At 38.2% G+C, this 24,095-nt stretch overlaps 1 protein-coding gene across 10 annotated transcripts in view; it reads right to left on the bottom strand.

Moving 5' to 3' along the window:
- The window catches only part of Grik1 (glutamate ionotropic receptor kainate type subunit 1), a 379,975-nt gene that overhangs the window by 112,562 nt on the left and 243,318 nt on the right, over positions 1-24,095 (bottom strand). For all 10 annotated transcript variants that reach the window (XM_076867150.2, XM_076867152.2, XM_076867151.2 and 7 more), the window contains 3 exons: positions 20,121-20,302; positions 2,789-2,842; positions 727-900 (listed from right to left, as the gene is read on the bottom strand). In XM_076867150.2, coding sequence (XP_076723265.1) covers positions 727-900; positions 2,789-2,842; positions 20,121-20,302 — 410 coding nt within the window. The remainder of the gene's footprint in view (positions 1-726; positions 901-2,788; positions 2,843-20,120; positions 20,303-24,095) is intronic.

Genomic DNA, 24,095 nt, shown 5'->3' with positions numbered 1-24,095 from the left:
TTTTTTTAAAAAATTATTTTCTTTATCACCCAGGGAGCTTCGTTAGAGAAATGAAGTGAGGGTAGGTACATTTGACGTCAAGAGACAAATGATGTTAGTGAGGGTCTCTTTTGATGAGGCAGTTTGCTGTTTTCCTGTTCAGTAGAGAACCTCTGACTTCTAAGGAGACAGGCTTGGCATCTGCTTTAAGAGCAACATATGGCTGGTGTTAAGCACTGTCAGTGTCTGCAGAGATGTGCCTATATGTATCCAGGGCAGGGAGAAAGTGAACGCACAGTCTGTATGCAAATCTGGCATTTTTCCACATCTGCTTCCACTTGCTGAGATGTGGCAGAAATAAGGAAGGCAAACTTCTTCTGCCTGACTTTTATAGGCAGGTTGTTCCTCCTCCCTCCCCCTTTCCCATGGCCACATTCCCAGGGGCAAATCTCTCTTCAAGTGCCCTTGATTTGGTTCCTGCTTTCTCTTCATTTGGTTGATGGGCCCTTGTCAACTCTTTATCTGAAGCCAGTAGAATTGAGAAGCTTTAAATAGCAGATTTTTTGATACTAGCCAGGCATAGCCTTTCAAAATACACAAAAAGCCTACTTCTTTTTCTCTCATACATGTGAGAACATACACCATAATTTCATTTTCTCACAGTCTAGAAGGCATATGAGATTCTTAGCCTGACCCCTTGAGGAATTCAAACATTGTCTCAAATGATTTTATTTTAAAACTACTTACTGTCATCATTCCATCCAAAAGACCAGTCTCTGGCCTTGGGGGAGCCTGCAAGCGCTCCATGGACCACTTCTCGATGATGGATGACACATGAGGATTGTCAATGTTGAGCAACCGGAACCCAGTCATATTGACGCCACTGTACCTATAGAGCTCCAGATCTAAAGCAAATAAGTCCTGTGCAGTATTAAAAGTGATAAAAATGAAATGAATTAACATCATCTTCTTCTTAAGTTATTGCCGAAGCAACAAATAGATTAAAACAAATTGGCAGCCATTATCACACTGTGTCTGTGAAAGAACATTTCTCATTGTTTCTCATTCACATGCTGCCTGAGAAACTCTAAGACAGTAAACAGTTTTCATTTTTATTCATTTTTCTGCATTACTGTTAGCACTTAGATACAGCAAGAAGAGGAATTTGGCTGTCATTATAGGTCTATCCTTGGGCATAGAATGTGACATCTGAGAATCTTAGAATTATCTTCCTAAGATGTAGTGTTTGGGGATCTGGAAGGGATCTTTGTGTCCATTTGGTTCAATGTGTTTATTTTATAAGTGAAGAGACTGAGGTTCTTTGTGGTGACATGACAAAGTTAAGAATGATCCACTGGTCAGGTGTAGTATCACCTTTCTCCATCATTTGCTGTTTCAGGCTGTTCCAGGACTTCCCATGGAGGTGAAATATGGAAATTACATATTTATTTGATAAGAAGATCACTCCTGGCCGGAAGAAATACCTTATCTCTAGCTTGCTGAAGATCCCTCATATTCCATACAATGAGGACATAAAGAGTGCTACGGAATATGTGCTTAGAATAGAATCAAAGGGTTCTATATACTAGAGTACATGGGCATGTGGTCAGAAGAATATCTTTGACACTGGAACTCATTCCCTTTTGTACAATGCTTCATGGAAAGGATTTAACCCACCAGTGTTCTCATGAGAGATGAAGCTGGGTATAAACCAGAACTGTGTAAACTGACTCACATTTATTACAGACTAACATGATCATTTCAAACTGTTTTCTTATATTCTGCACCCCACTTCTCCACCCCAGCCTCAGTAGCACCAATGATTTTACAACTGTCCGAAAGCATTATTTTCATGAGATCCTTTGCACCCCTGGATACTCTCAGGGTTACTTGAATCAGCAAGTACTACTTCCATGAAGAGGACGAGTAGGAAAGTTCCTTGGTCTTTGTTTTAATTTTTTTTTTTTGATGCCCCTACTCAACAGTTTAACTTGTCAATTTTATTTGAAAAAATAGTACATTTACTGAATGCCCCAGAATACAAATAGATTTTGTTTAATATACCCTTACGTATTAGAAAAAGAGCCTGATTCTATGTTTCCTTTCATGTAAGAAAGTGTAGAGTGTGGCATGAGAGGCCTTGTGGGAAGTAGTTGGTGTTCTTGTGATTAATTTCAGAAATTGATTGAATTAAAGTTATCACATCATTTTGTTATATTAAATGCCCTAAATCATTTTCTGAGAACTGATAATGTCTCAAAATTTAAGGCAACTCATTTCTTTTTTTTTAATTTCTAAAGTTTAGAGCCATAATTTTTCTTAATGATGCAAAATGTTCAACGTGCAGAGCATTTCCCAAATTCCTCTTCTTGATGGTTTTCCAAGTACTTGGCAGGTGACTCTGGTTTAAGCCTGCTGTCTCCTGGACACAGGCTGGGAAGCTACATCAGGTCAAAAAATGCCAAGACACACTTCAGTGCGCTTTCTAATGTTTATGGAAATTGTAAATGATGCTTCTGTATGAAGAGTTTGCACTTTGTTAGTTTCTGTGTAGTGGAATTCATCCCTTTCCAAATGCACAATGGATTGATTCTAGTTAAAAGAGAGGTGGAGAGGATGCTAGGAAAGAAGAAAAGAAAAGAGATAAATAAACCTACTTTTCCACATTCCTGAATTTAGAAGATTCTTAGAAAAGTAAAGCAAATCTACATGACAACATCCTGCCTTTGACACCAGAGGGATTGACTTTGAAGTACTGTGTGGAGGACTTTCCTATCATGTAGAATATACTTCTACCAGATGTGCTTACCAGGGTTGTGAAAAAGTAGTGATAGTACTCGGTCATCATGCCCATGAACAAAATCTGCAAGAGAGAAATAGGGAAGGAATCAGAAACACAATTATAATGAGAAATAGATCATTAGTAAGGTGGCTGTAAAAGCTTTGGAACATAGAACTGGAAGGGGCTTTAGAACTCCACAGATCCTGCAGATCAGAAACCCAAGGCCAATTAGTAACTGGCATGGAGCAAGGCCACTGACCTCCATCCCACTTATGTCCCTTATGCTAGCATCTAAGTAATAGGTCTGGTGATGGAATTTAAAACTAGCTCGTGCTCAACAAGTTTTATATTTGAAGTTGTCCAGAGGGGCACAGGGTTTTGTCTTTCCTATTGCCTAAGTTTCTGAGTAATTCTCTGCTTAGAAATATAATTTATTATTACTTAGTCTTGGTGCTAGCATGACGTGTGCTTTGGAGTAGGACGCATCAAATGCTGAAATGGTACTGCTGGCATGTAAATGTACCTAAATCAGGATTTGTAGATGAGTCCACCTGTGAAAGCTCTCTTGACCCCTCTCCCATCTTGTCCCAGAAAATGAGATGGGAAGAGAGGATGCGTTTGCAGATTGGAATTGTCCTGAAATCATTTTCACACTGTCTCTAAATTCCGAACCTTAGTAGCCTACTTGGGATATTGATGGTTTCAGAAATCATTTTTTTACTTGGAAAAGGAGAAAAAGGAAATGACTAGAAAGCACAAGGGTACCAGTCTGTTAGGCTGTGATCTTATTTTTGGACTCCTGAAAATAGTGTTAACTCAGAAGGAAAAATTAAAAATGTTTTCCACATCTTTTAATTAAGGAGCAGGTTATCCAGGACTACATGGGCACTATATTTTAGTCTTTCTAGAGGGATGAATGAAGAAGACATACACATCAAATTTCTATTACCAATTTCCCCACAACTCTGGTCAATTCTGGATATACGTGAGAATCTGTTCTGGAAGCTTTGAAATTAGAAATTCTTAGGCTCCACCACTGAGACTTCCTGAACTGGAATTTCGGAGAGTGGAGCCTGTAGTTCTTGAGAATAACTGCTTTATAGTAAGCATGTACCTTTCCATTAAAGAACAAAGATTTTTGGAAATTTGATTGATGAGATGGATTGAAAAGGGCTTGAGAAAGGCAACACAGTTTATCAGAGTTCCTGGAAAATACCCAGAATGTTTAAATTAGAAGGATTTTTCATGAAAGGGAATGAGGAATGAAGAAGATATTCAGTGACAGCACATAACATAGCATGAACACTAATCAGATACTTAACATCATCTCTGTTAACATGTGAACCTGAGGAGTATTTCGTGAAATTGTAATGTCCTGAAGGTAAGACAAACGGTAGGAAACTCTTGCTGTGAATCAGAAGCCAACGGCACGTAAGTCACTCCGATGGTGATAACAAGACCAGGCGCACAGAGGGATTTTTAAAAGGTGGACTTGCTTTAGGGCCATCAATAACATTTAGAGCCATGCATGGTGAGGTCTTGTTAGCTGGTCTCTTATATCATTCCAGCATAAAGAGCTGGCCTGCCAGGGTCAGTCAGGAATCCAATTTTTCTCTTTGGTCATTAGACAGTGTAATTGCAGCCAAGACCACCTTCTGAAAGGAATTTGGAGAAGTTTTATGTTGAGTGTAGAACTGGATGCTAACGTTGAAATATTGTTTCTGGAATTAAAAATGAAATACAAGGGTACCTGGGTTTACTGCTTTCACTTGGGCAGAATTTTCTTTTTAAACTTCATTATAGAGGCTTTTGATCTCCTATTGAGGGCATAAGTACTTTACTTTTTCTTTTTTTTTAAAGCAGTCATTTAACTCATTATTTTTATTATTGTTTTTATCATTCCTAGAGGCAAATACTCATTTGATATGCCACTAATTCAGCATTAGAAATGAGACGTGAAATTCGGTGAATAAGCAGCCTACAGGCCTACTTTTATTGCAAAAAGAACCCTTGGGTCCTCTAGGTACACTTTTTATTTGCTGTATCAGAAAAATCCCTGTTGTCTTTCTGGGTAATTGCTGGGGTCAATACTTGCTGGTTCTTCCCTTGAATTTCTAGAAATAGAAATTAGAGAACAAGTGCATGAACTTCATTGGCCACAACTTTGTGGACTATTTAGAACTAAATGAATGAAAACTTTAGAGAAAGAACCACAAGTATAGTGGCACAGAAAATGATGCTTTTAAAACAATTCTCCTCAATTGTTTGAGTGGACTATAGACTATTTGGGACCAGCAGCCCATTCTTCTAATAGTAGCATATTTTATAAATAAGAGCATTGCCTTCACATTATGATTTTCTCTTTGTGTGTTGGTATTTCAACTAAAAGTCATTAAGGGATTAAGAAAATGTCACATCAGGATAAATGTCAGTTTTAAAAATAAAAGGTACAATCATGATATGGAGAATTTCCTAATAGCTCTTTGTAAAAATGACTTTTTCTTCAGACGATTAGTTTTGAATTCTGATACTGTGTTTTTCTGCCGAACTGATGAGGAAGCATGTACTTCACCAAGGTAGTGTTGTTACAAACTCGTTCTGGCACTCTTTTGATTATTTTAATATTCATGTCACATATACTGCAACATAATAAACGTGGCTATCAATAAAGTTCATATTGACAGCATAACCCATAAAAAGCTTCCATTAATATGTTCTAATAATGCTTGCTTACTAAATGAATCATTATTATTAAATATTTTTCTATTACATTATTGAATTAGACTGATAAATAGTAAAAACCTAGCCCTTTTGATAACATTAAGCATCAAGGATGGGGTGGTATTGAGTATCTACTATTGATTCTAGAAGATACCCAGTGTGCACATCATTGGTATTGTTTGTCACTTTTCCAACTCAAGGGCACATGACAGGATTGTATTTCCTGGATCCTTGTGCTTATGTGTTCTGGTCCTAGCCTATAAGGTGGGAAAGGTATTGCTATTTGCTACCTCATGGTCCCTAACATCTGAATGGCAGGGTTATTAGCACCAGAACAACGTGTTCTTTCAAATAGGTACATTTTTTTTTCTGTTAAATAAATACCATGAGTCATGTAAGTGATTTTGTTTATAACTCTTGATTGCTAGAAAGGTTAGGGTCCAAATTATGGGTCTTCATTAGCAACTATTCAGGAATAATATTGTGGGTTAACATCCTCCAGCTTTATGTTTTTTTACTCAGCTTTCCCTTTGGTGCCAATACTTTACTCATCTCACAAATACTTATCACTATTTTTTGGCATATATCTTCCTAGGGTGCTCCAATTCTTTATCCTATACTGTTGGGATTTTATACTATTCTCTACTATGAGTAAATAATCAAGGTTGGAACAAGTTGAAAAAAAAATTTTTTTCCTATAAAAAGAGGTGAACTGTGTAGCTGGGTTGCGTTAATGTAACAACAACAACAACAAAAGGCTTCCAATCCAATAGTTCTCCCCTCCTCTCCAGTGATCACCATTCATAATTCATCATACTCTATATTATTATGGAATCAATTTAAGATCTCAAAAGAAACCAATACCAAAAGATGAGAAGTCCTATGCATTATGACATTCCATTCTACCTACGGAGCATAACCCTTAAACTAACAAGGGAAGGGTAGCCTGTGCCTATTTTAAGGTTTTCTCTGTTTTCTGGTAGTGAGCTGGGACATGTCACATGAATTTATTTATTTCAGTGGCAAGACAATAATCATTGCTTTTTTAAAAAAATTTGTAGTTAGAATAGATCTGCAGAAAGCAAAATTAAAACTCAAGGTTACTTGGTCCTTGAAAAGGCAATCTAATGACTCTGTTGATATCAGTATACCTGGAACACACTTACTGGTTACTAACAATGGTGATCTCACATTGGTACAGCTGCTTACTGAAGTTTTTGCAACCCTAATGAACGCTGTTTCTTAGCAGTATTGGCCCTCCTTGGTCTAGCCCTGAACCCTCATGACCTTGTTCACAGGAGCATTGGCCCTCCTTGGTCTAGCCCTGAACTCTCATGACCTCGTTCATGGGAGCATTGGCCCTCCTTGGTCTAGCCCTGAACTCTCATGACCTCGTTCATGGGAGCATTGGCCCTCCTTGGTCTAGCCCTGTTCCTGAGAAAGACATCTCTTGGATTTTGATAGATGGTTATCAAACACAGCCTGAGCAACACATAGGTCATATTTTAGTTTGTTTCACAATTCCTCACTGAAGTTTAGGTAACGATGAACAGGATGGAGTTTATACAGTCTAAATGGTGACTACAGGTCATCCTATGAGACATCCAGAAAGTTAGTTGGAATAGTCTTCCAATAACATATCCAAGTCTCTTAAGAAGCCTGTACCATATTTCAAGTTGATCATTTCCCAGAAGGCAATGCAATGCTTTAGAGTCACGAAAAAAAAATTATCATGAAAAAAATTATTCTCCACAGATTCCCAGTATTCATCATCAAGGGCAAACCACATGTCAGAAATAATTGGCATTGTGCTGCTATCATAGTAGCAAAAACTTAAAACGGAACCTGGAGTTTCCCCTAGGCAATTTAGGGTACTCTTGTGATATTTATAGGGTTTTTATTACTGCTTCTTTCCATTGAAAAATAGGTGTCTTGAAAGTTTCTATTGACTAAACGGAAGTATATGGTTCCTTTTATAGCCTTCTCAATATGAGGATAAATTCTAGCCCATCAGACATGGTTTCTAGTCAATAATTTCAGGTGCATAACTTCCAAATGTGTAACGTGCAATGTAGCTAAAATAATGGTTTTACCTCAAGATAGAAATAAGTTCTTTCAGCATAAGAAACTTCAGGAAACCAGTTGAATAATATCAAATCTCAGAGCAGCAATTTTAAGGTGAAATTTTGAGCTTTTTATCATTTGCCCACTGTGATACTTCCTTCGGCTGCACCCTCACTCTCCTCTGAATAGGATGCTCCGTCAGCCACACAAAGTTTAAGGTTGATCATCAGTAAAAACAAGCTAGGTAGAGATCTTTATGGTGGTTTAACACTTATTCCACATTGAATGAACTTACGTCTCCAAAGGAACAGGGGATTGAATAGAAAATGCATTGGACCTTTTCTACCCCTGAGTAGAAAAATATTCTTTTCCTTATGAAGTATACTGAGCAGAGGTTTCCTGAAGATGTCCATACCCTAATTTCAGTACATGTTAATATCACTTTAAGTGGCGAAGGAGAATTTGTGTTTGTGAGTGAAGGATGGATTCTGAGATGGGGAGATTGCCCTGAATTTTCTGACAGTGGTCCAATGTGATCACAAGGGTCATATAAGATGGAAGCTGACGGGTCAGAGTTGAGAGAACCTGGTGAGCAAATGGAAGTAGAGAGAAAGTGGCCATGGGGTGTGGCATCCAAGCCAAGAAGTAAGCACAGCCTCAAGAAACTCAGCAAGGCAAGGTACGGGACACCATCCAACTCCAGGGAGCCTCCAGAAGGAGAAGAGCCCACAGACATCTTCATTTTAGGTTTCTGACCTCCAGAACTGTAAGAGAATAAGCCTATTTTGTTTTAGGCCACTAAATTTGTGAACATTTCTTTTCAGTAGCAATTGAAAACCAGAACACCTCATTTTCACATCTGTCCATGATTATGGTACATGAAGATGCACAACTTTGCCATATTAACATCTAATGCATGCATCAGGAGGAAAAATAACTTCTTTTTGTTTGAGGTTAGCAAATTTCTAATTTCCTCTGCCTACTCTTTCACACACACACACACACACACACACACACACACACACATATATATTAACTGCAATGTGTACAAAGGTATAAACCAACTACAAAATGAGTCTAGGGTTTTCTCTTCCATTTGAAGACAGCGTTCTATCACAAGCCAGCCACATTTTCTACTGCCTCCCTGTTAAACCACCAAACAGCACAGGGTATTCCAACAGAGCTGATGAATGGAATCACTGTCCTGTTTGGGAGTCTCCCAGTCTTAACTTCTTCATAAGCTTCTCTCTCTAGAGGTATGGTCAGAGGAGAGAGGAAGCTGATACTAATCGATATTAATAAATGGAGAGGAAACCCGCAGAGTTATTTTAGCTTCAGAAGATGATCCCACTAGAGGAGGCAGATTGCACCATCCAGGTGCATAACAGATGAGGTGCTATTTAAGGAGTGCAGACTGTTGAGAACAGAGCAGGAAAAAGATTTCCTGTGCAGAATGAAATAGGTAATCTGGCAATAGGAGAGAGTGGAGTTTTTGGAGGATTACAAGAACCAAAGAAATAAGCACTCTACAACATCCAGCGGAAGTTGGTGGACAGGTGATGGATAAAGAAGGACACAGGGAAAATTTTAGCAGCAAAGTATTGAACAAAGTTCCAAAACCTGGAACACAGTAGTGAATATGTTGCATGTAGTCTAATATTTTCTCAATAAGCTTCTTTCATAATGGTAGCAATAAAAAAATAGACCTCAAATTTACTGGAAGGTAATTTTTCTAAGAAGGGAGAGGGGCACTGCCATTAAAATGGTGGTCTTGCTCGTTTATCTTCATATCTACAGTCCAGTAAAATACTCATGAGTCTGGAACTTGATTTTTGCTTGAACTTGAACTTTGCTTTCTGGGTGACCTACTTTGTTAATGTTCTGAAATCTGTGAGGCTTAGAAAATAACTATTTATATCAACGTTTCTCTGTGTATGAGAGTAAGTAAGGAACTTTAAAAAATTACCAATGTCTGAGTCCGATCTCTAAATATGCTGAGTTATGGGCAGCTTATGGGTGTTTGTTGAGAGTGTAACTAGAACAACAGGAGTTGGATATGACTATCAAACCAAGTGAGCTTGATATGCTGTCCATCTTCTTTGGAGAAATCCTTGGGTGCAGATAGCTGGACACAGCTATGAAAGGTTCTCCTTGTACTGCGAGGTCTCTTACTCTCTGTCCTCCTTTTGTAGGAATTCAGACCTACATTGATTTCTTTTAAGACACCTCTTTAAATGTTAGAATTAATTTGATCTGGCTTCTCTTGTGATTTTGAATTCCTTTAATGATATTTGGGAAGAATTTTAATCTCCTTAATGGGTTCATCTTAAAAAAAGGTAGGGGCTGGGAATGTAGCTTAGTGGTTTTAAAGTGCTTGGTTAGCATGCACAAAGTCCTGGGTTTGACCCCAAGCAACACACACACACACACACACACACACACACACACACACACACACACCAGTTTGTAAAAATGTATAACAGATTTTCTTCTTTAGGTAAAACTATATAATTGACTAGATTAATGGCTATTTTTGTGTACTATGTGTAATTATGGTGGTGGTACAAGGTAATGAGGGCTTTGCATGGAAAACTAAACAGTGTGTCCTTTATTCTTTTTCTTGTTAGTCTGTTCTTATTAAATATACATGACAGTAGAATGTATTTTGAGATATTATACCTATATGGAGTATAACTTCCCATTCTTCTGGTTGTATCTGATAAAGAATTACATTGGTTGTGTGTTCATATATGCACATAGGAAAGTGATGTCCAATTCATTCTACTATCTTTCCTATTCCCATTCCCTTTCTATTCCCTTCATTCTCCTTTGTCTAATCAAAAGTACTTCTATTCTTCTCTACCCAATAAGGGGTCCTTTTATTGTGAGTTAGCATCCACATATCAGAGAGAACATTCAGCCTTTGGTATTGCTGGTGGAACTGCAAACTGGTGCAACCACTTTGGAAAGCAATAAGGAGATTGCTCAGAAAACTTGGAGTGGAACTACCATTTGACCCAGTTATGCCACTCCTGGGTTTATACCCCAAATGCTTAAAAACAGCCTACTACAGTTATGTGGCTACACTGATATTTATAGTAGCTCAATTCACAATAGCTAAACTATGAAACCAGCCTATGTGTCCTTCAACAGATGAATGGATAAATAAAATGTGGTATGCACAATGGAATTTACTTAGCCATAAAGAGAAATGAAATTATGGCATTTCCCAGTAAGTGGATGGAACTGTAGACTATCATGCTAAAAATCCTTTATTCTTAATGCAATGCATGGGGTGTGAGAAGCAGCACTCAGAAATTTCAAACATAGGGAGGATAAATTCAGATATTTTACTTAGAATGAGCAGTTTTCCAGACATGGAAGCTGGGTGGGGAAGGGAGAAGTAGGGGACTTGTGGCAGCAAGATAAATTGACTGTGATGAAAGGAAGAGGGTAGGAGTTGGAGATACAAGGATTGAGTATGAAGTATATTTGGAGGATAGAAGCTCCAACATTGGGTAACTAATAAATGGGAAAGGTAAGAGAGAGCCAAGTGGGTTTCCTGGCTTTTGGCTTGAGTAATTGGATGATCTTTCCAGTTGCCATAAAAGAGGAAAGTGGAGGAGAAACTGGTCAATTGTGGATAGGTGAAGAAGATCCAAGCCTGGTATGGAGATTTAACTTTAGCCAGAATGACTGTCATTAGACATGAAGATTTGGCACATGAGGCTGAGAAGAGGTGTGGGAACCACTGTTGTGACAGTGATAGAGGGGCTGCATTGGTGCAGAGGTAGGATCAGGAACACTGGCCCAGTCTGGTAGCTTTGCTGGACACGTCACCCTCAGCATGAGGATTAGCCTATTACACGTGCAATGTTTGTGCATCAGAACTGGGCCGGGTGCTGCATACACAGTGTCACATTTTCCACTTTTAAAAATGATGTGAGGTGTGTACCATCTCATTGGTTCCACTCCAAGTTTTCTGAGGAATCTCCCTACTGCTTTCCAAAGTGGTTGCACCAGTTTGCAGTCCCACCAGCAATACCAAAGGCTGAATGTTCTCTCTGATATGTGGATGCTAACTCACAATAAGAGGACCCCTTATTGGGTAAAGAAATAATGAACTGCTTGGTCTTCTACTTAAGGATGACCTCATCCAAAACTGGAGTTTTTTTATGGCATCTTATTCTCCTTTTACCTCAACCAAGTCTTGGGCATGTAGAAAACACCCAAAAAGTTCAGTTGAATAAATGGTGGAATTTACATGTTGCAGGATAACCCTTTTGACAGACAGCACTTAATTAACAGTCAAAGGGCCAACTGAGGAGGAAGGATCCTTTTGGTAAAGTCTTATGTTTATGAAAATTGAAGAAGCAGATGTGGTTAACCTAGGAAAATGATATTTTACCTTCTTTCATCTGGAGGATTCTTTAGAAGTCTGATAGATGCTATGGACTCTTTAAAAATGGCGTTCTCAGGGGTATGCACACTTCCACAATTTTAAATCAAGCTGGAGTTCACTGTCAATACTACAGGCACATGATGGGCCCAATATACACAACTCCAAATGCTTTTCATGATGCTTTCTGGAGAATTATACTTCTTGTTGTCAGGATAAATTTTGATTATCTTCTATTAATGCTAAGTTTTGATGAGGCAGGAATTAAACATTAGAGCATTTCTGAGGCATAATATATACATGTGCTTTTATTGCTTCCCAATTCAAATTGAGACATATTTTAGTCCTTTTCTAAATTTGCTTTTTGGAGATTTTTGAGAATCCTCAAATGGGTGTTAAGTACACTAAGAATATGGACAAATTGCACACATTTTCAGTAAATTGTTGGTTGTCTAATACATAATTCTTATACATGTTTAAATAACACATTCATATATATGAGCAACTCCTTGTAACTTTAACTATATGCTCAGGGACTGTAAATAGATTTTAATATCAGCCTAAGAGAAACATAATTAGGATGAGAATGTGCTGCCAAAATAATTGTATAATATACTACAAATTTTCATCTAGTTAGTACAAATTGAGATCCATCATTATTACATTGTCAGGATTTATACAAAGTAATGAACTTATCAATTAGCTCACTCAAAGACTATCAAAGGAGTTGAAGAACTTTAAAAAAGATTGTACTACTTAATTAATTTCCTATTTCATTGACAGCCTACTAAGTACAAGGCAATATGCAAATTCTTTATGTCTACATACTAGTAAAAGGATTCCTGATTATATGAATGCATGGAGATTCAGAGATGAAGGGATTCTTACCAAGGCTTAAATTCAATAATTCTATCTATAGAAGAGGAAGCTGAGTTGAAGAGGAATCAACAGACCTGCTTGAAGAAGCATATTTACAGAATGTGAGCATCCTGTGTGCTAAGAGTGTCCAGCCCTGCCATTGAGTCTGTGACTTGGAGTCTCATTTTTCTCATCTGTGATGTGGGATATTTCAAGAGGATAAAATGAAATCATTTCAGTGAAATGCATATCATATTCTGGCATACAGTAAGTATGAAAGAAATGGCAGTTATTTTATTCTATTAGTGAAAGAGCAGAATTTGCAACTGCATCTCTCAACTTGCAGTCTGAGATTCTTCTCACACTCCCTTAATATCTTAAAAAGTCACTCCATAATTGCAGGACAGTTTGTAGTCATAGGATAGCTGTAGTCTTGTGACATTCATTTGCAGAGTTTCTCTCTCTCTGCCTTAAGGGGGAAGAGATTTAGGATTTTGTTATTTTCACCATTTTCTCTCTATTACCTTCAGTTGATGCTCAGCAAATAAGCTGAATGAAGAATAAATTCTCTACTGTGTCCCCACCACAATCCCTACTCAGCCATGGGACTTTTGACATAAAAAGCACTTCTTCAGGCCTTATATAAAACCAGAAACAGTAGAGTGATTGAGAATAAAATGAAATAACCACACACAAGGAGTACAAAGCCTAAATGAAATGTGTTCTAGATTCCGTTACTATGAGAACCAGTTGGCATGTTATTGCACTTAACAGTAGTAGAATAAGATATTTTCTTTTCCTATTAAATTACAAATCAGACATAACGTACCTATGTTTACATTTGAATACATGACCAATGTAACTCCACATCATATTCAACTGCATGAATGGGATTCTAATTAGAATAAGTTATACTCCATGCATGTATATGTCAAAATATACTCCACTGTCATGTATAACTAAAAAGAACAATTATTAAAAGTTCTGAGATGAATTTAAAAATCCCATCCCTGATATATATTGGCTGTGATCTTGGGCAAGTTATAAGATCTTTCTGAGCTTTGTGGGTTTCTTGTGGAGGGTTTCCCCATAATAATTAAATGAGTAATGCATAACCTGTTTAGCATAGAGTCTGCCATACTATACATATTGGTGAAAGTAGCCCTTATGTATTTGGCATACTTTACATGTTTATCATCAGAACTGATGGATTTAAACATCTGATTTAGTGGACACAGCTTTGCAACCTCTTAGCATAGTGTGACTATGTTTCACTTGATAATGTTTCCATCCCAAGAGATGAAGACTGATGTTTTTTTCTGTCTTGTGGAAACATGGAGTGAAACTTATCTAATTACCTCTGTTTGTCCTCATCACAGCCAGTGGGCACAACATATATAAGGAAAGAATCAATGCACACAATTATTTGATTAATCAGCATTACATCGTACTTCCTAGCTGAAGGAAGCCAACCATTAAAAACTACATTTTCTCCCTGGCCCTGTATTTATAGTAATTGAAAGAGAACAAATGGAAAGAAAAAAAAACCAAAATGTAAAAATGTGGGTAGGAGAAAATGCAATATAATTTTACAAAATGTTTTCATATGAAATGTTTTATGGTAACTAATGATTCGTTTCTAGCTTAATGCTGTTTGTCACAAATGTTGTGGGGGAAAAGAACCTCCTCAGGTACATTTGTTCTTGTAAATGATGAATCAGGTTCCCTGAGTTGGAAACTGTGTCCATGTTCACCCACTGGCCACCTTCCAGCTCAGGAAATTGGCGGAGGCCCAAAGAAGCCTCCTGCTGGACAGAACACCATGGTGGCCTCTAGCTCTGCACCAGAGAACTATTAGCATGCCACTGTGCCCCAAATAGTTACTTGTTTGCTCAATACTACTATAGGACTTAAAAGCAACTATGTGGTTTTCCAAAGAGCCCAATTTATTTTTAGGTTTGGAGTCATAAGCTCAAATGCATTAGATTTTCTTGATACTCTAGAATTTTAGGGGTGGATGAAGCCTGTCTTTAGGGGGAACTGAGGTGCTTGGCAGAGTTGAGGAATGGTGTGGAGGGAAGGCAGGAGATTTTGGAAATGACTTATTGAAAGCCTCCAGGACAGTTCTTGGCTCATTTCATTTATTCATTCAACAGAGTTACACTGAACAATCATTATGTGCCACATACTGCAATAGGTGCTGGGACTCGGGGTGGGAGTAGACAAAGAAGGCTCTGTCCTCTTGGAGCTTACTGTCTAGTAAGGACTAAAGACAACATGTCTTAATTAATTATATATTTTTATTGTACTTACAGAGCAGACTCGTCAAAGTGTAGGGACATAGGGAATGCAAAAATCCTTTTATCATTTAAGAAATATTCATGAAGATTTAGATAAGGCCAACTTTGAGGTAGAATGAATATCCTAGTCTTTGGCAACTGTAAGTGCAGAAGCTGTGATATGTTAAAAGGAAGGTATATGACAAGATGAAGCAGGACACCCCTGAGGTGGAGCACAAGAAGCTAGAGGTTGGCCAGAAAGCTAGAGGGTGGTAGGATCAGGTCTTGAGGTGTTCTGTGTTATGAGCATGCTCAGTACATAGGAGATAAAATTATTATGATTTCTGAGCTTCAAGTTGTAGTTGCCAAAGAGAAAACAACATCAGCTATGTCAATGGTTATTGCATCGGTTCAATGAGATGGTTGCTTGGTACTCAACCCCAAGCTAGACATGAGTTCTGACTTTCTTGTGTAGAACCTTCCTATTTTTCCTCCATTCTTTAAGCTCATTTCCAATCAGCCAGTGGATTTGGACTCACTGCAAAAGAGTGTATATATAATGAGCAGTGAAGTGTCCATAGGAGGAAAGTGGGGCCTGGGGAAATTAGAAGTGAGGCATTTTTATGTGGACGCTGGTTCAGGATAGCACAGGACCCTGCTTGGAGGTGATGAGGGAAGAAGAAGGAAAGAGGAGACCAGGTGACCTACTGCTACGATTGCATGCCATCATAGTATAAGATGCCAGGTTGTGTACCCTCTGACTCCAGAAATTTACATGACATACAAAAGCTCTGCTCCTCTGTCACCTAATCAAGTCTTGACATTTGAATTTCGAATGAATTTTGGGGAAATAACTTTTCAGATTCTCATCATATAGTACTTGTTCAATATGAATAGAAATAATTGCTTTGCCAAAGTGATTAGCATGCACAAGAATAACTATAGACTTTTCTCTATTTTTTTTTTACTTTTAGATAAATGTCAAATATCTTCTCTAAAGTGCATTTAATCTATCATTTTTTTTTCCTTAAGGATCATTAAAAAGTGGAAAAATGTGATGAAGGTGCAGGGAGTGCAGGGCAGTGATGGGAGACACACAGGAGGAGAAAGCCAAGTTGAGCCGGCAAAGAAAATGTTCTCAGCAGTGAGAGCGCAAGGACAATAGAAGCTATTAATACCAACCTCTTCTAAAGGATGCCTCATATAAAGTTGGTGGTCCCACCGCCCCAGATATTTCTGGCAGCTTACTTCAGAATGGTTGTCCATTCTGATCAAGAGCCCTTTGTGTCGAAGAGAACGCACAGGCTCTGAGATCAGGCTGCTTAGAGACTGTACGGCAGCCCGGCTCCTCAGAGAGTGATCTTGGATGAACTGCATCAGTTTTTTGTTGCAGTAACCAAAACACCTGACAAGAACAACTTAAAGAAAGAAAACTTTTTTTTGGCTCAGGGTTTCAGAGGTCTCAGTCCATGGTTGGCCAACTCCATTTCTATGGGCCTAAAATTAGGCAGAATATAATGGCCGAAGGCTGCCAGCTCATGGCATCTGGGAAGCAAAGGATAAGAGAGAAACCAGGGACAAGATAAAGTCCCCAAGGCCATACCTCCAGTGACCCACCTCTTCAGCCACACAGTGCTGCCACACAGTTGTCACTCAATAGTTCACTCAAATTATTAATCCATCAAATGGCTTAATCCACTGTTGAGGTTACAGCTTTATTAATCTGATCTCTTTACCTCTGCCTATGGCTGAGTTGCCTAGACATGTGAGCTTTATAGGAAAAAAAATCACATCCAAACCTTAACAACCACTTAACATATTTGAGCTGGTCGCCTTAGTGCTGCAGTGGGCATACGGAACATTCTCAGTGGGTCGTTTAAGATTGCATGGTGTACATGCCAGATACCGTTATTGCCAGAGCCTGGGAAGTTACTCAGTAAAAGAGGTAAGTCTCCTTCCTTTCTTTTCTTTCCTTAGGTAGAAAGATTGATAGAGCAGTGCCAGAATCACGACCCAGAACTCCTGGGGCTTCAGGCTCCTGAGAGAATCAATTAGATGTCAGCTACAGAAAGGTCTCTGACTTTATTTCTACAGGTTATTGCCCTGGGCTAATGGAGCAAGTTAAATTGCATCACACAGAGTGCTTGGGGCTCATTTTTACCAGAATAGAAAGTCTTGAGGTGTTCAATATTATTTTGCAAGCACAACAGCCTCTGGAGTTTCAAATGAAGCTCTGTTAAGCCAACTTAGGTCTTCTCGGTTATTTACTTCAAAAGTAGCAATTGCATTTTCACATGCAATCCAGAAGAACAATACATAACGGAACATTTCGCAAAGTCTCTTCCCTCAAAATTATTTGCAGATCACTAATCTAAAACAAAAACTGGATGAGCAGTCTGTTTTATCCCATCCATGAAACCTCATGGACAGTCTTGCTGCTAATATAATTAGGGCAAGTAAAAACAGGATAAAACACAAGACATTGGATGGATAGAAAAGTGTTCCTGTCAATGGCTCCTGCAAAGCTGAACTGACCCCAATACCTCCACAAGACAGTTCTTGAGGGTACTTCTGTTAGAGGTTTTGCTTTTGTTTTTATTTTAATTGTCCTTTGAACAATACAATTCATAGAGCTACTTCTATCAGAGGGATTTCATGTTCCTGCTTATGAAAAACACAGGGGAAAGGCTAGCTGCCCTTCTCCAAGCCCACCCTGCACTTCACTGTCCTATTCCAGGCCTCCTTTTGGGAGAGATGTGGCCTCTTATGTGAACCAAATGGGTGCCTAACAGAAAGAAATGTCATTAGTAAACTATTCTCTCTAATGCAACAGAAGTCCCCAGTTTCTGTTAAAAAGGGCTCTTGGGAAGGAATGTTTGCATTTTGAGGGCTACATGTATAATCTGGGTGTTTTTCTCATTCTGATCCACACACCATTACACACTTTAATGATTTATATTAAAATTTCCAAATGAAGCCATAAGATAAAGGATTGTTGATTGTATTTATTTACCTTCAAAGTTTTTTTAGTTATTGACATCTTTGCAACATAGTTGCTTCCTTTTCTGAGAGATAATTATAATATTTAAAGATTTGTTAATGTAATTATAATCTAGAAGTAAGTAATCCCTCCTTATTGGAGGGATAAGAGTTCATGGGGGGGAAGTTATTGGATGTGTGACTCTGGAGAAGTCTTTTTGCTTCTTGCAAAGTGTGAGGACTAGCTACAGCAACGTTTGTCTTGGGATGGTATTCAAGTGTAATTTAAAGTATGTTCTATGACCCTGGATTAGTCTACTTTCTGTGGCTATTAAAATACCTGAGGCTATCTTAAAAGAGATTTATTCAGCACATAGTTTTGGAGGCTGAAAGTGTGACATTAGTTAGCCTCATTTGTTTTGACCTCAGAGGAGGATCTAATGGCAGGTGACATCACAATGCTGAGTGTGCCTGGGCAGATCACTGAGTGAGACAGGAAACCAGGGAGACTCAGGAGCCAGGGTGCTCTCATAAGAACTAGCCAGGATGCTATGAGAAGTACGTTAATCCCTCTGAGGGGGGAAGCACAATGGCCTACCCACCTTCCACTAGAACCTACATCTTAAAGTTTCCACCACCTCAACACCACTGTACTGAGCACTAAACTTACACGCTTGGAACTTTGAGAGACACTGCAAACCTTATCCAAACTATAGCAGATTCTTAGTGGAATTTTTTTGTGTAATCATCCAGTGGATACTAGAAACATCTGGTTGACTTTCTTGATTGTGTATTTTCAGTGGAATAAAAACCTTGATTCTGCACTCACTGGTTACAGAAACGTGCTCTGCAAGTATGAGATAGAGCACTACAGAGTCAGAACAGATGACCATCCAAAGAGGGCTCTTCCTAGTGATTCAGGAATCCACAGTTCTGTATTTGCATGAAGGAGCCAGTCTACCTATGAAATCACTGTTCTTTGCCAATTGACATTATAGCAACCTCAGACTTTTCAAAACCAAAAACATAATAACTTGTATTATTTTAGATGACAACTTTGGATTATGTGACGATAACCATTTAAATATAAATAGATACCTTCCTAGATATCTATTTATATTTAAATGGATAGTATCTGGTTATTTTTACATGAATAGTATCTGGTTATTTTTTTCTGACGTTCTCCAAGTTTTAGCCCCTGATCTTTTATTGCTGCATCTATTTTGAAATTTTACTAACCTTTTCAGATGCACACATTGTTTAGCACTATCCCCTGCCATTACCAACTAGTTGTCAGTAAAGTGCCCCAGTCCCAAATATGACAACCACAAATGTCTCCAGACATTGCCGTCTGCCCTTGAGGAACAAAATCACTTTGGAGTGAGACTTGGTAGTAGTCTATGCTTTATCTTTTTTTAATTCTAAATTTTTATTCTTGACTATATGATTAAGTGCTTAGAAATTATTACTCTTATTGTCATTATTATTCTACTGAACATCACTAATATCTTTCATCTATACATGATAGCACAATGTACTAAACATTTCCACCCACATTAACTGTGGAGATTAAGGAATAGCAATTCATTGTCTATAACAAATTAGAAAAGAGAAGTATCTATTCTGTGATTGTCCCTGCCCCCCTTCTTATTGTGTTTGTAATCCAGCACATTGAACACAGAGATCTTGCCTTAAGGAATACATGTAGGATGAGTCGGGCATCATGTAAATGATAGCTGGCCCAGTCTTTTCAAGACACATAAAGAAAAGAGATGTTTCTTAAAATGCCACCCTTCTCTTCCCCTCCTTGGCCAGCAGGATTCACATACCACCTAATATACACAGGGGAACACACATCTACAATGAAAACCTACAGGTGGCTTTGTTGAACTTCCTGAGCCCCTTGGCTCTTTAAAGCCTTCTTTAAATTGCAATGTTTAGCCTCTACTGGACAGTAACAGTGTTATCATGCCACACTAACCAAAAACCAGATGGCACTCTTGAGAAAGAGAAAATAACATTTCCCCCACACTTCCCAACTCCTCCCTAGTGTTCTTACCTGCTTAAGAATTTCAGCAGCTGTTTCATGTGAACAATCAAATATCACATAGAACTCCTTGCCCTTCTTCATCTCCTTGAGTAAAGGCTTGGCATCCTTATTCCCAGAGGGCAGCTGGCGGATTTTGATTTTAATGTTGTATCTGGAGGGAGCTTTGATGAGCTCTTGCAGACGAATTAGACCTGGAAAATGACATCCAATCATGCAACAGAGACTGCTCCGTATTGTTTATTGCCATTTACAGTCAAATGCATATCATTCCCAAAATGCATCAAGCAGCCACCTACCTAAAGGTTACACTATTGACTTTCTATTTGTCATTCCTCTTTCAGTGGTAGATTATACTGATATTTTCTCTTTGTGGGTATGTGTGGCTTGGAAGCATAATTTTCCCAAGTGCACTTTGAATTTATTTAGAATGCAATTGTCCTTTCCAGTTTTAAGCCAATACTTCAGGTCTTTAACAAATCAAGTCTGTGAAGCTTTTCCAAACAAAAAAGTTGCTTGAAGTTTCCAAAGGTGCTCAGTGAAATAGATAACACCTGCTTTCTTAAAAAGCCAAAATAATTCACCAGGCACAGTGGCACATGCCTGTATTCCCAGCGGCCCAGGAGGCTGAGGCAGGAGGATCACAAGTTCAAAGCCAGCCTTAGTTAGCAAAAGTGAGGCGCTAAGCAACTCAGTGAGACCCCTATCTCTAAATAAAATACAAAATAGCACTGGGGATGAGGCTTAGTAGTTGAGTGCCCCTGAGTCCATTCCCGGTATCGGCACCCACCCCCTGCCCCCCCCGCCCCAAATAATCCAAAATAATTCAAGGGTTTCTTTGGGGTTGCTACTTTTTTAAGTTTGTCATCAAGTATTTACATACAATGTATTGTTTACCAGCTACTTTGGCTGTTGCAAACAATCTGTCAGTGATGACTATATAAACTAAATGACTCTATTTCTTGCTAAAACTTTTGAATGTTGAATTGGATAATCTTTACTTGATTAAAAATACTACAGAATATTCTTAGATATTATAAGAATAAAAGCAGAAAAAAATTTAAATTGGCCATTGGGAGTTGTATACAGCTGACTAATTTGACAGAGAATGTTCTCTTCATCCACGGTGGATCTACTGAGCTGCACCATTCCCTAAGAGATGTCCACCATGAGGTCAAGACAGGCAGCCTTATGAAACCTGCATCTTGTTTCCCGTAATGTTAGCTGGCGTTTGCTACACTGCATGATGTTGTCTCTCACTCAAGGACTCCCATCACATAGGAAAATTGACTTTCTTTTAAATAAGTAGTTCAGTGCCTTCAGTATTTGTCAGCATTCAAGTAATCAATAGGGAATATTAAACTTTAAAAGTATTCAGATGGAAATTGTCAAATGCACTGTGCAAGATAGCACATGGATTCCAGCTACTTCCAGACTTGATGCACGTATTTCTTCTTCCTATTTTATTTGTCTTATTATTTTTTTCCTCAGAAGTCACATTTATTGAAGCTTGAATGGGAAAGGTTTCTCTAGCACCGGAGTTAGGTCTAGTTCTGAAAAACAGTAAATGACAATGATCTGCTTTTCAGAGTCAGATGTAGCAATGGAGGTGGGGAAGGCTGTTGAAGAGCCATATCAAGATTTAGTGTACTATGTTTTTCTTCACAAAAATTAAAATTTAAAGAATAACAGCCTTATTGGGCTTTGCTCCTTTTCAAATCAATCATGTGGTTGAAGATTCTCAAGTACCCAAAATGAGCCACTTGTCTTCGTATTTCTGGATTCTTTTGTCATGAACCACTGAAGAGTACTTATAAAGGGGAAAAATCGAGCACATGGACCTATATATTTTTTTATTTGTTATATTCTTTAATCCTTCTAGTAATCCTGTGAAGCAACCCTTATTATCTTTATTATTCAAATGCAGAAACTAAGGCCCAGAGTAACTACTCAGGGTTGCAAAGATACTTAGGAGGAACAAATAAATTAAAATTGTTATTTGTGAGTTTAATGCTTAATCTTTCCACTTCACTGTCCTGCCTCATATATACAAGCTATTGGTGCTGAGGGAACAGAAACAGTTTAGGATTATCTGATGAGATGGGAAATAAACAGAATCAGGGACCCATTTTCCTTTCTTCTTTTCCCCAGGCTTCCTGCTTTGCAATCATGTTTTTGTTTTTTTCTTTTCTTTTCTTTTCTTTTTTTTTAACTTGAGCATGACCATAAAGAAAAGCTCAATGTGGCCTTTAAATAAAATGGGGAAAACATTTTAAAAGTGCATTTCATATGCTGCAAGGAACTGCTCTTTTGTTCTTTGTTGAATGGAATGTCAATCCTGAAGTGTGTCTTCCCATCCTTGTGATTTACATACTCTCTCCTGGCATTTAAGTTGACACACACATTTCACTTTATTCATTCATTTTTCAGGGGAAAATGTTTTTTGGATACACAGTGGATCTCGATTCCTATGTTAAATCCTGCAAGGCAAACAACATCCTGCTCCAAGGTCCTAGAGTCCATTGAACTTTTTTATACCATGAACTCTCACAATGTGGATAAGGCATCAAATACCACTTAAAATTTGTAGGTCATAAGCCTAGATGGCTATAGGCTGGAATAACTTGCTCAAGGTCACATAGGTAATAATGGCAGATTAAGTTTTGAAGCCATATCTACCTTCTGAGAGCAAACTAGGGCTCTTTATAATAAGTCAGTAGGTCTGCCTGACTTTTGAATTTCATATCAACTTGATTGACTATGTAAATAAATACCTGGGGGAAAAAAAAACAGAAAGAAAACTTAGAAACAGCATAAAAATTAAACTTCAGTTTGGCACATGAGGCCATTCAGAAACATAATCTCTCACCCCAACAAATGGAATCATCCATTTTCACAGCTGTTTCATAAAATAAAGCATATTTTGATACCAAGATGGGGGGGGGGAGATAACACCTCAACAAAGACAATCAGTTTCTAACTGGAAGTGATATGTTCTACAGGAAAACACCTCTGTTCCCAACTTCTCTCATTTTGTCAGTATGCACGTAAATGGACCATAGGAATGGGGAGGATCCACACATTTAAAGATTACAGACCCAAGTTGTGAGCAGAACAATGAGCCAGGAACACTGATTTTACATTTCTCTTCCTGAAGCAATTGTTTGCTTAAGAAAACCCTTTCTGCCTTCATTAACAAGTGATGTAGAATTTACAATTCAAAGGCCTTTTGCATTCACAGAAGACAAAATTTAGAGAAAGCTTTCTCTCATATTTGCATTTTTTGCAGCAATCCTTCAATCCTGTACATTTAATGCATAGTTAAAAATTATTTGCTAAACAAATAATTACCTCAGGGAAGGGAAATCAATGTAGGGACAACACCTGGCTTTGCTAATCATCCTCCTGGGTCTGAATGCCACCCTGATGAAGTCACCCAGCCCTGCCACGTCTCCAGTTGCAGAGAATAGTAATGGTGCATGCAAAATTGATACTGGGGGGTTTTTCTAGCCCACTGAGGTGAAGGGACTTTAAAATAAAATGCAGATAAGGGGAAAACCAGACAAACCCAAGCGAGTGACATTATACAATAAAACTGATCACATCTTGACTCTTCAAAAATGTCAGTGTCATGAAAGGAAGGCTGAACTGTTCTGGACCAAAGGAGACTGAAGAAAACTGACAAGTAAATGCATGACTGATCCTGGGACAATTAAAGAAAATGAATTTATGACATGTATAATTTGATATATATTTAGATGATACTATTGTGTCATTATTAAGTCTCCTGTACTTAAAAATTATAGGGTAGTTATAACAAAGAAGATCCTTGTTCTTAGGAAATATACTCTATGGTATGTATGGGTAAAAAGGTCTCAATACCCACAATTTACTTTCAAATGATTCAAGGGTACTACGACTTACTATTATTGTCATTGCTGTTTAGTTGTTTGGATATGACAAAATGCTAGAGCATTAAAGCAAATG

Source organism: Callospermophilus lateralis, chromosome 10 (genome assembly GCF_048772815.1).
Source record: "Callospermophilus lateralis isolate mCalLat2 chromosome 10, mCalLat2.hap1, whole genome shotgun sequence".
Classification (NCBI taxonomy): domain Eukaryota; kingdom Metazoa; phylum Chordata; class Mammalia; order Rodentia; family Sciuridae; genus Callospermophilus; species Callospermophilus lateralis.
Note: the sequence above shows the minus strand (reverse complement) of the source record. Positions and strands in the feature narration are given on the sequence as shown.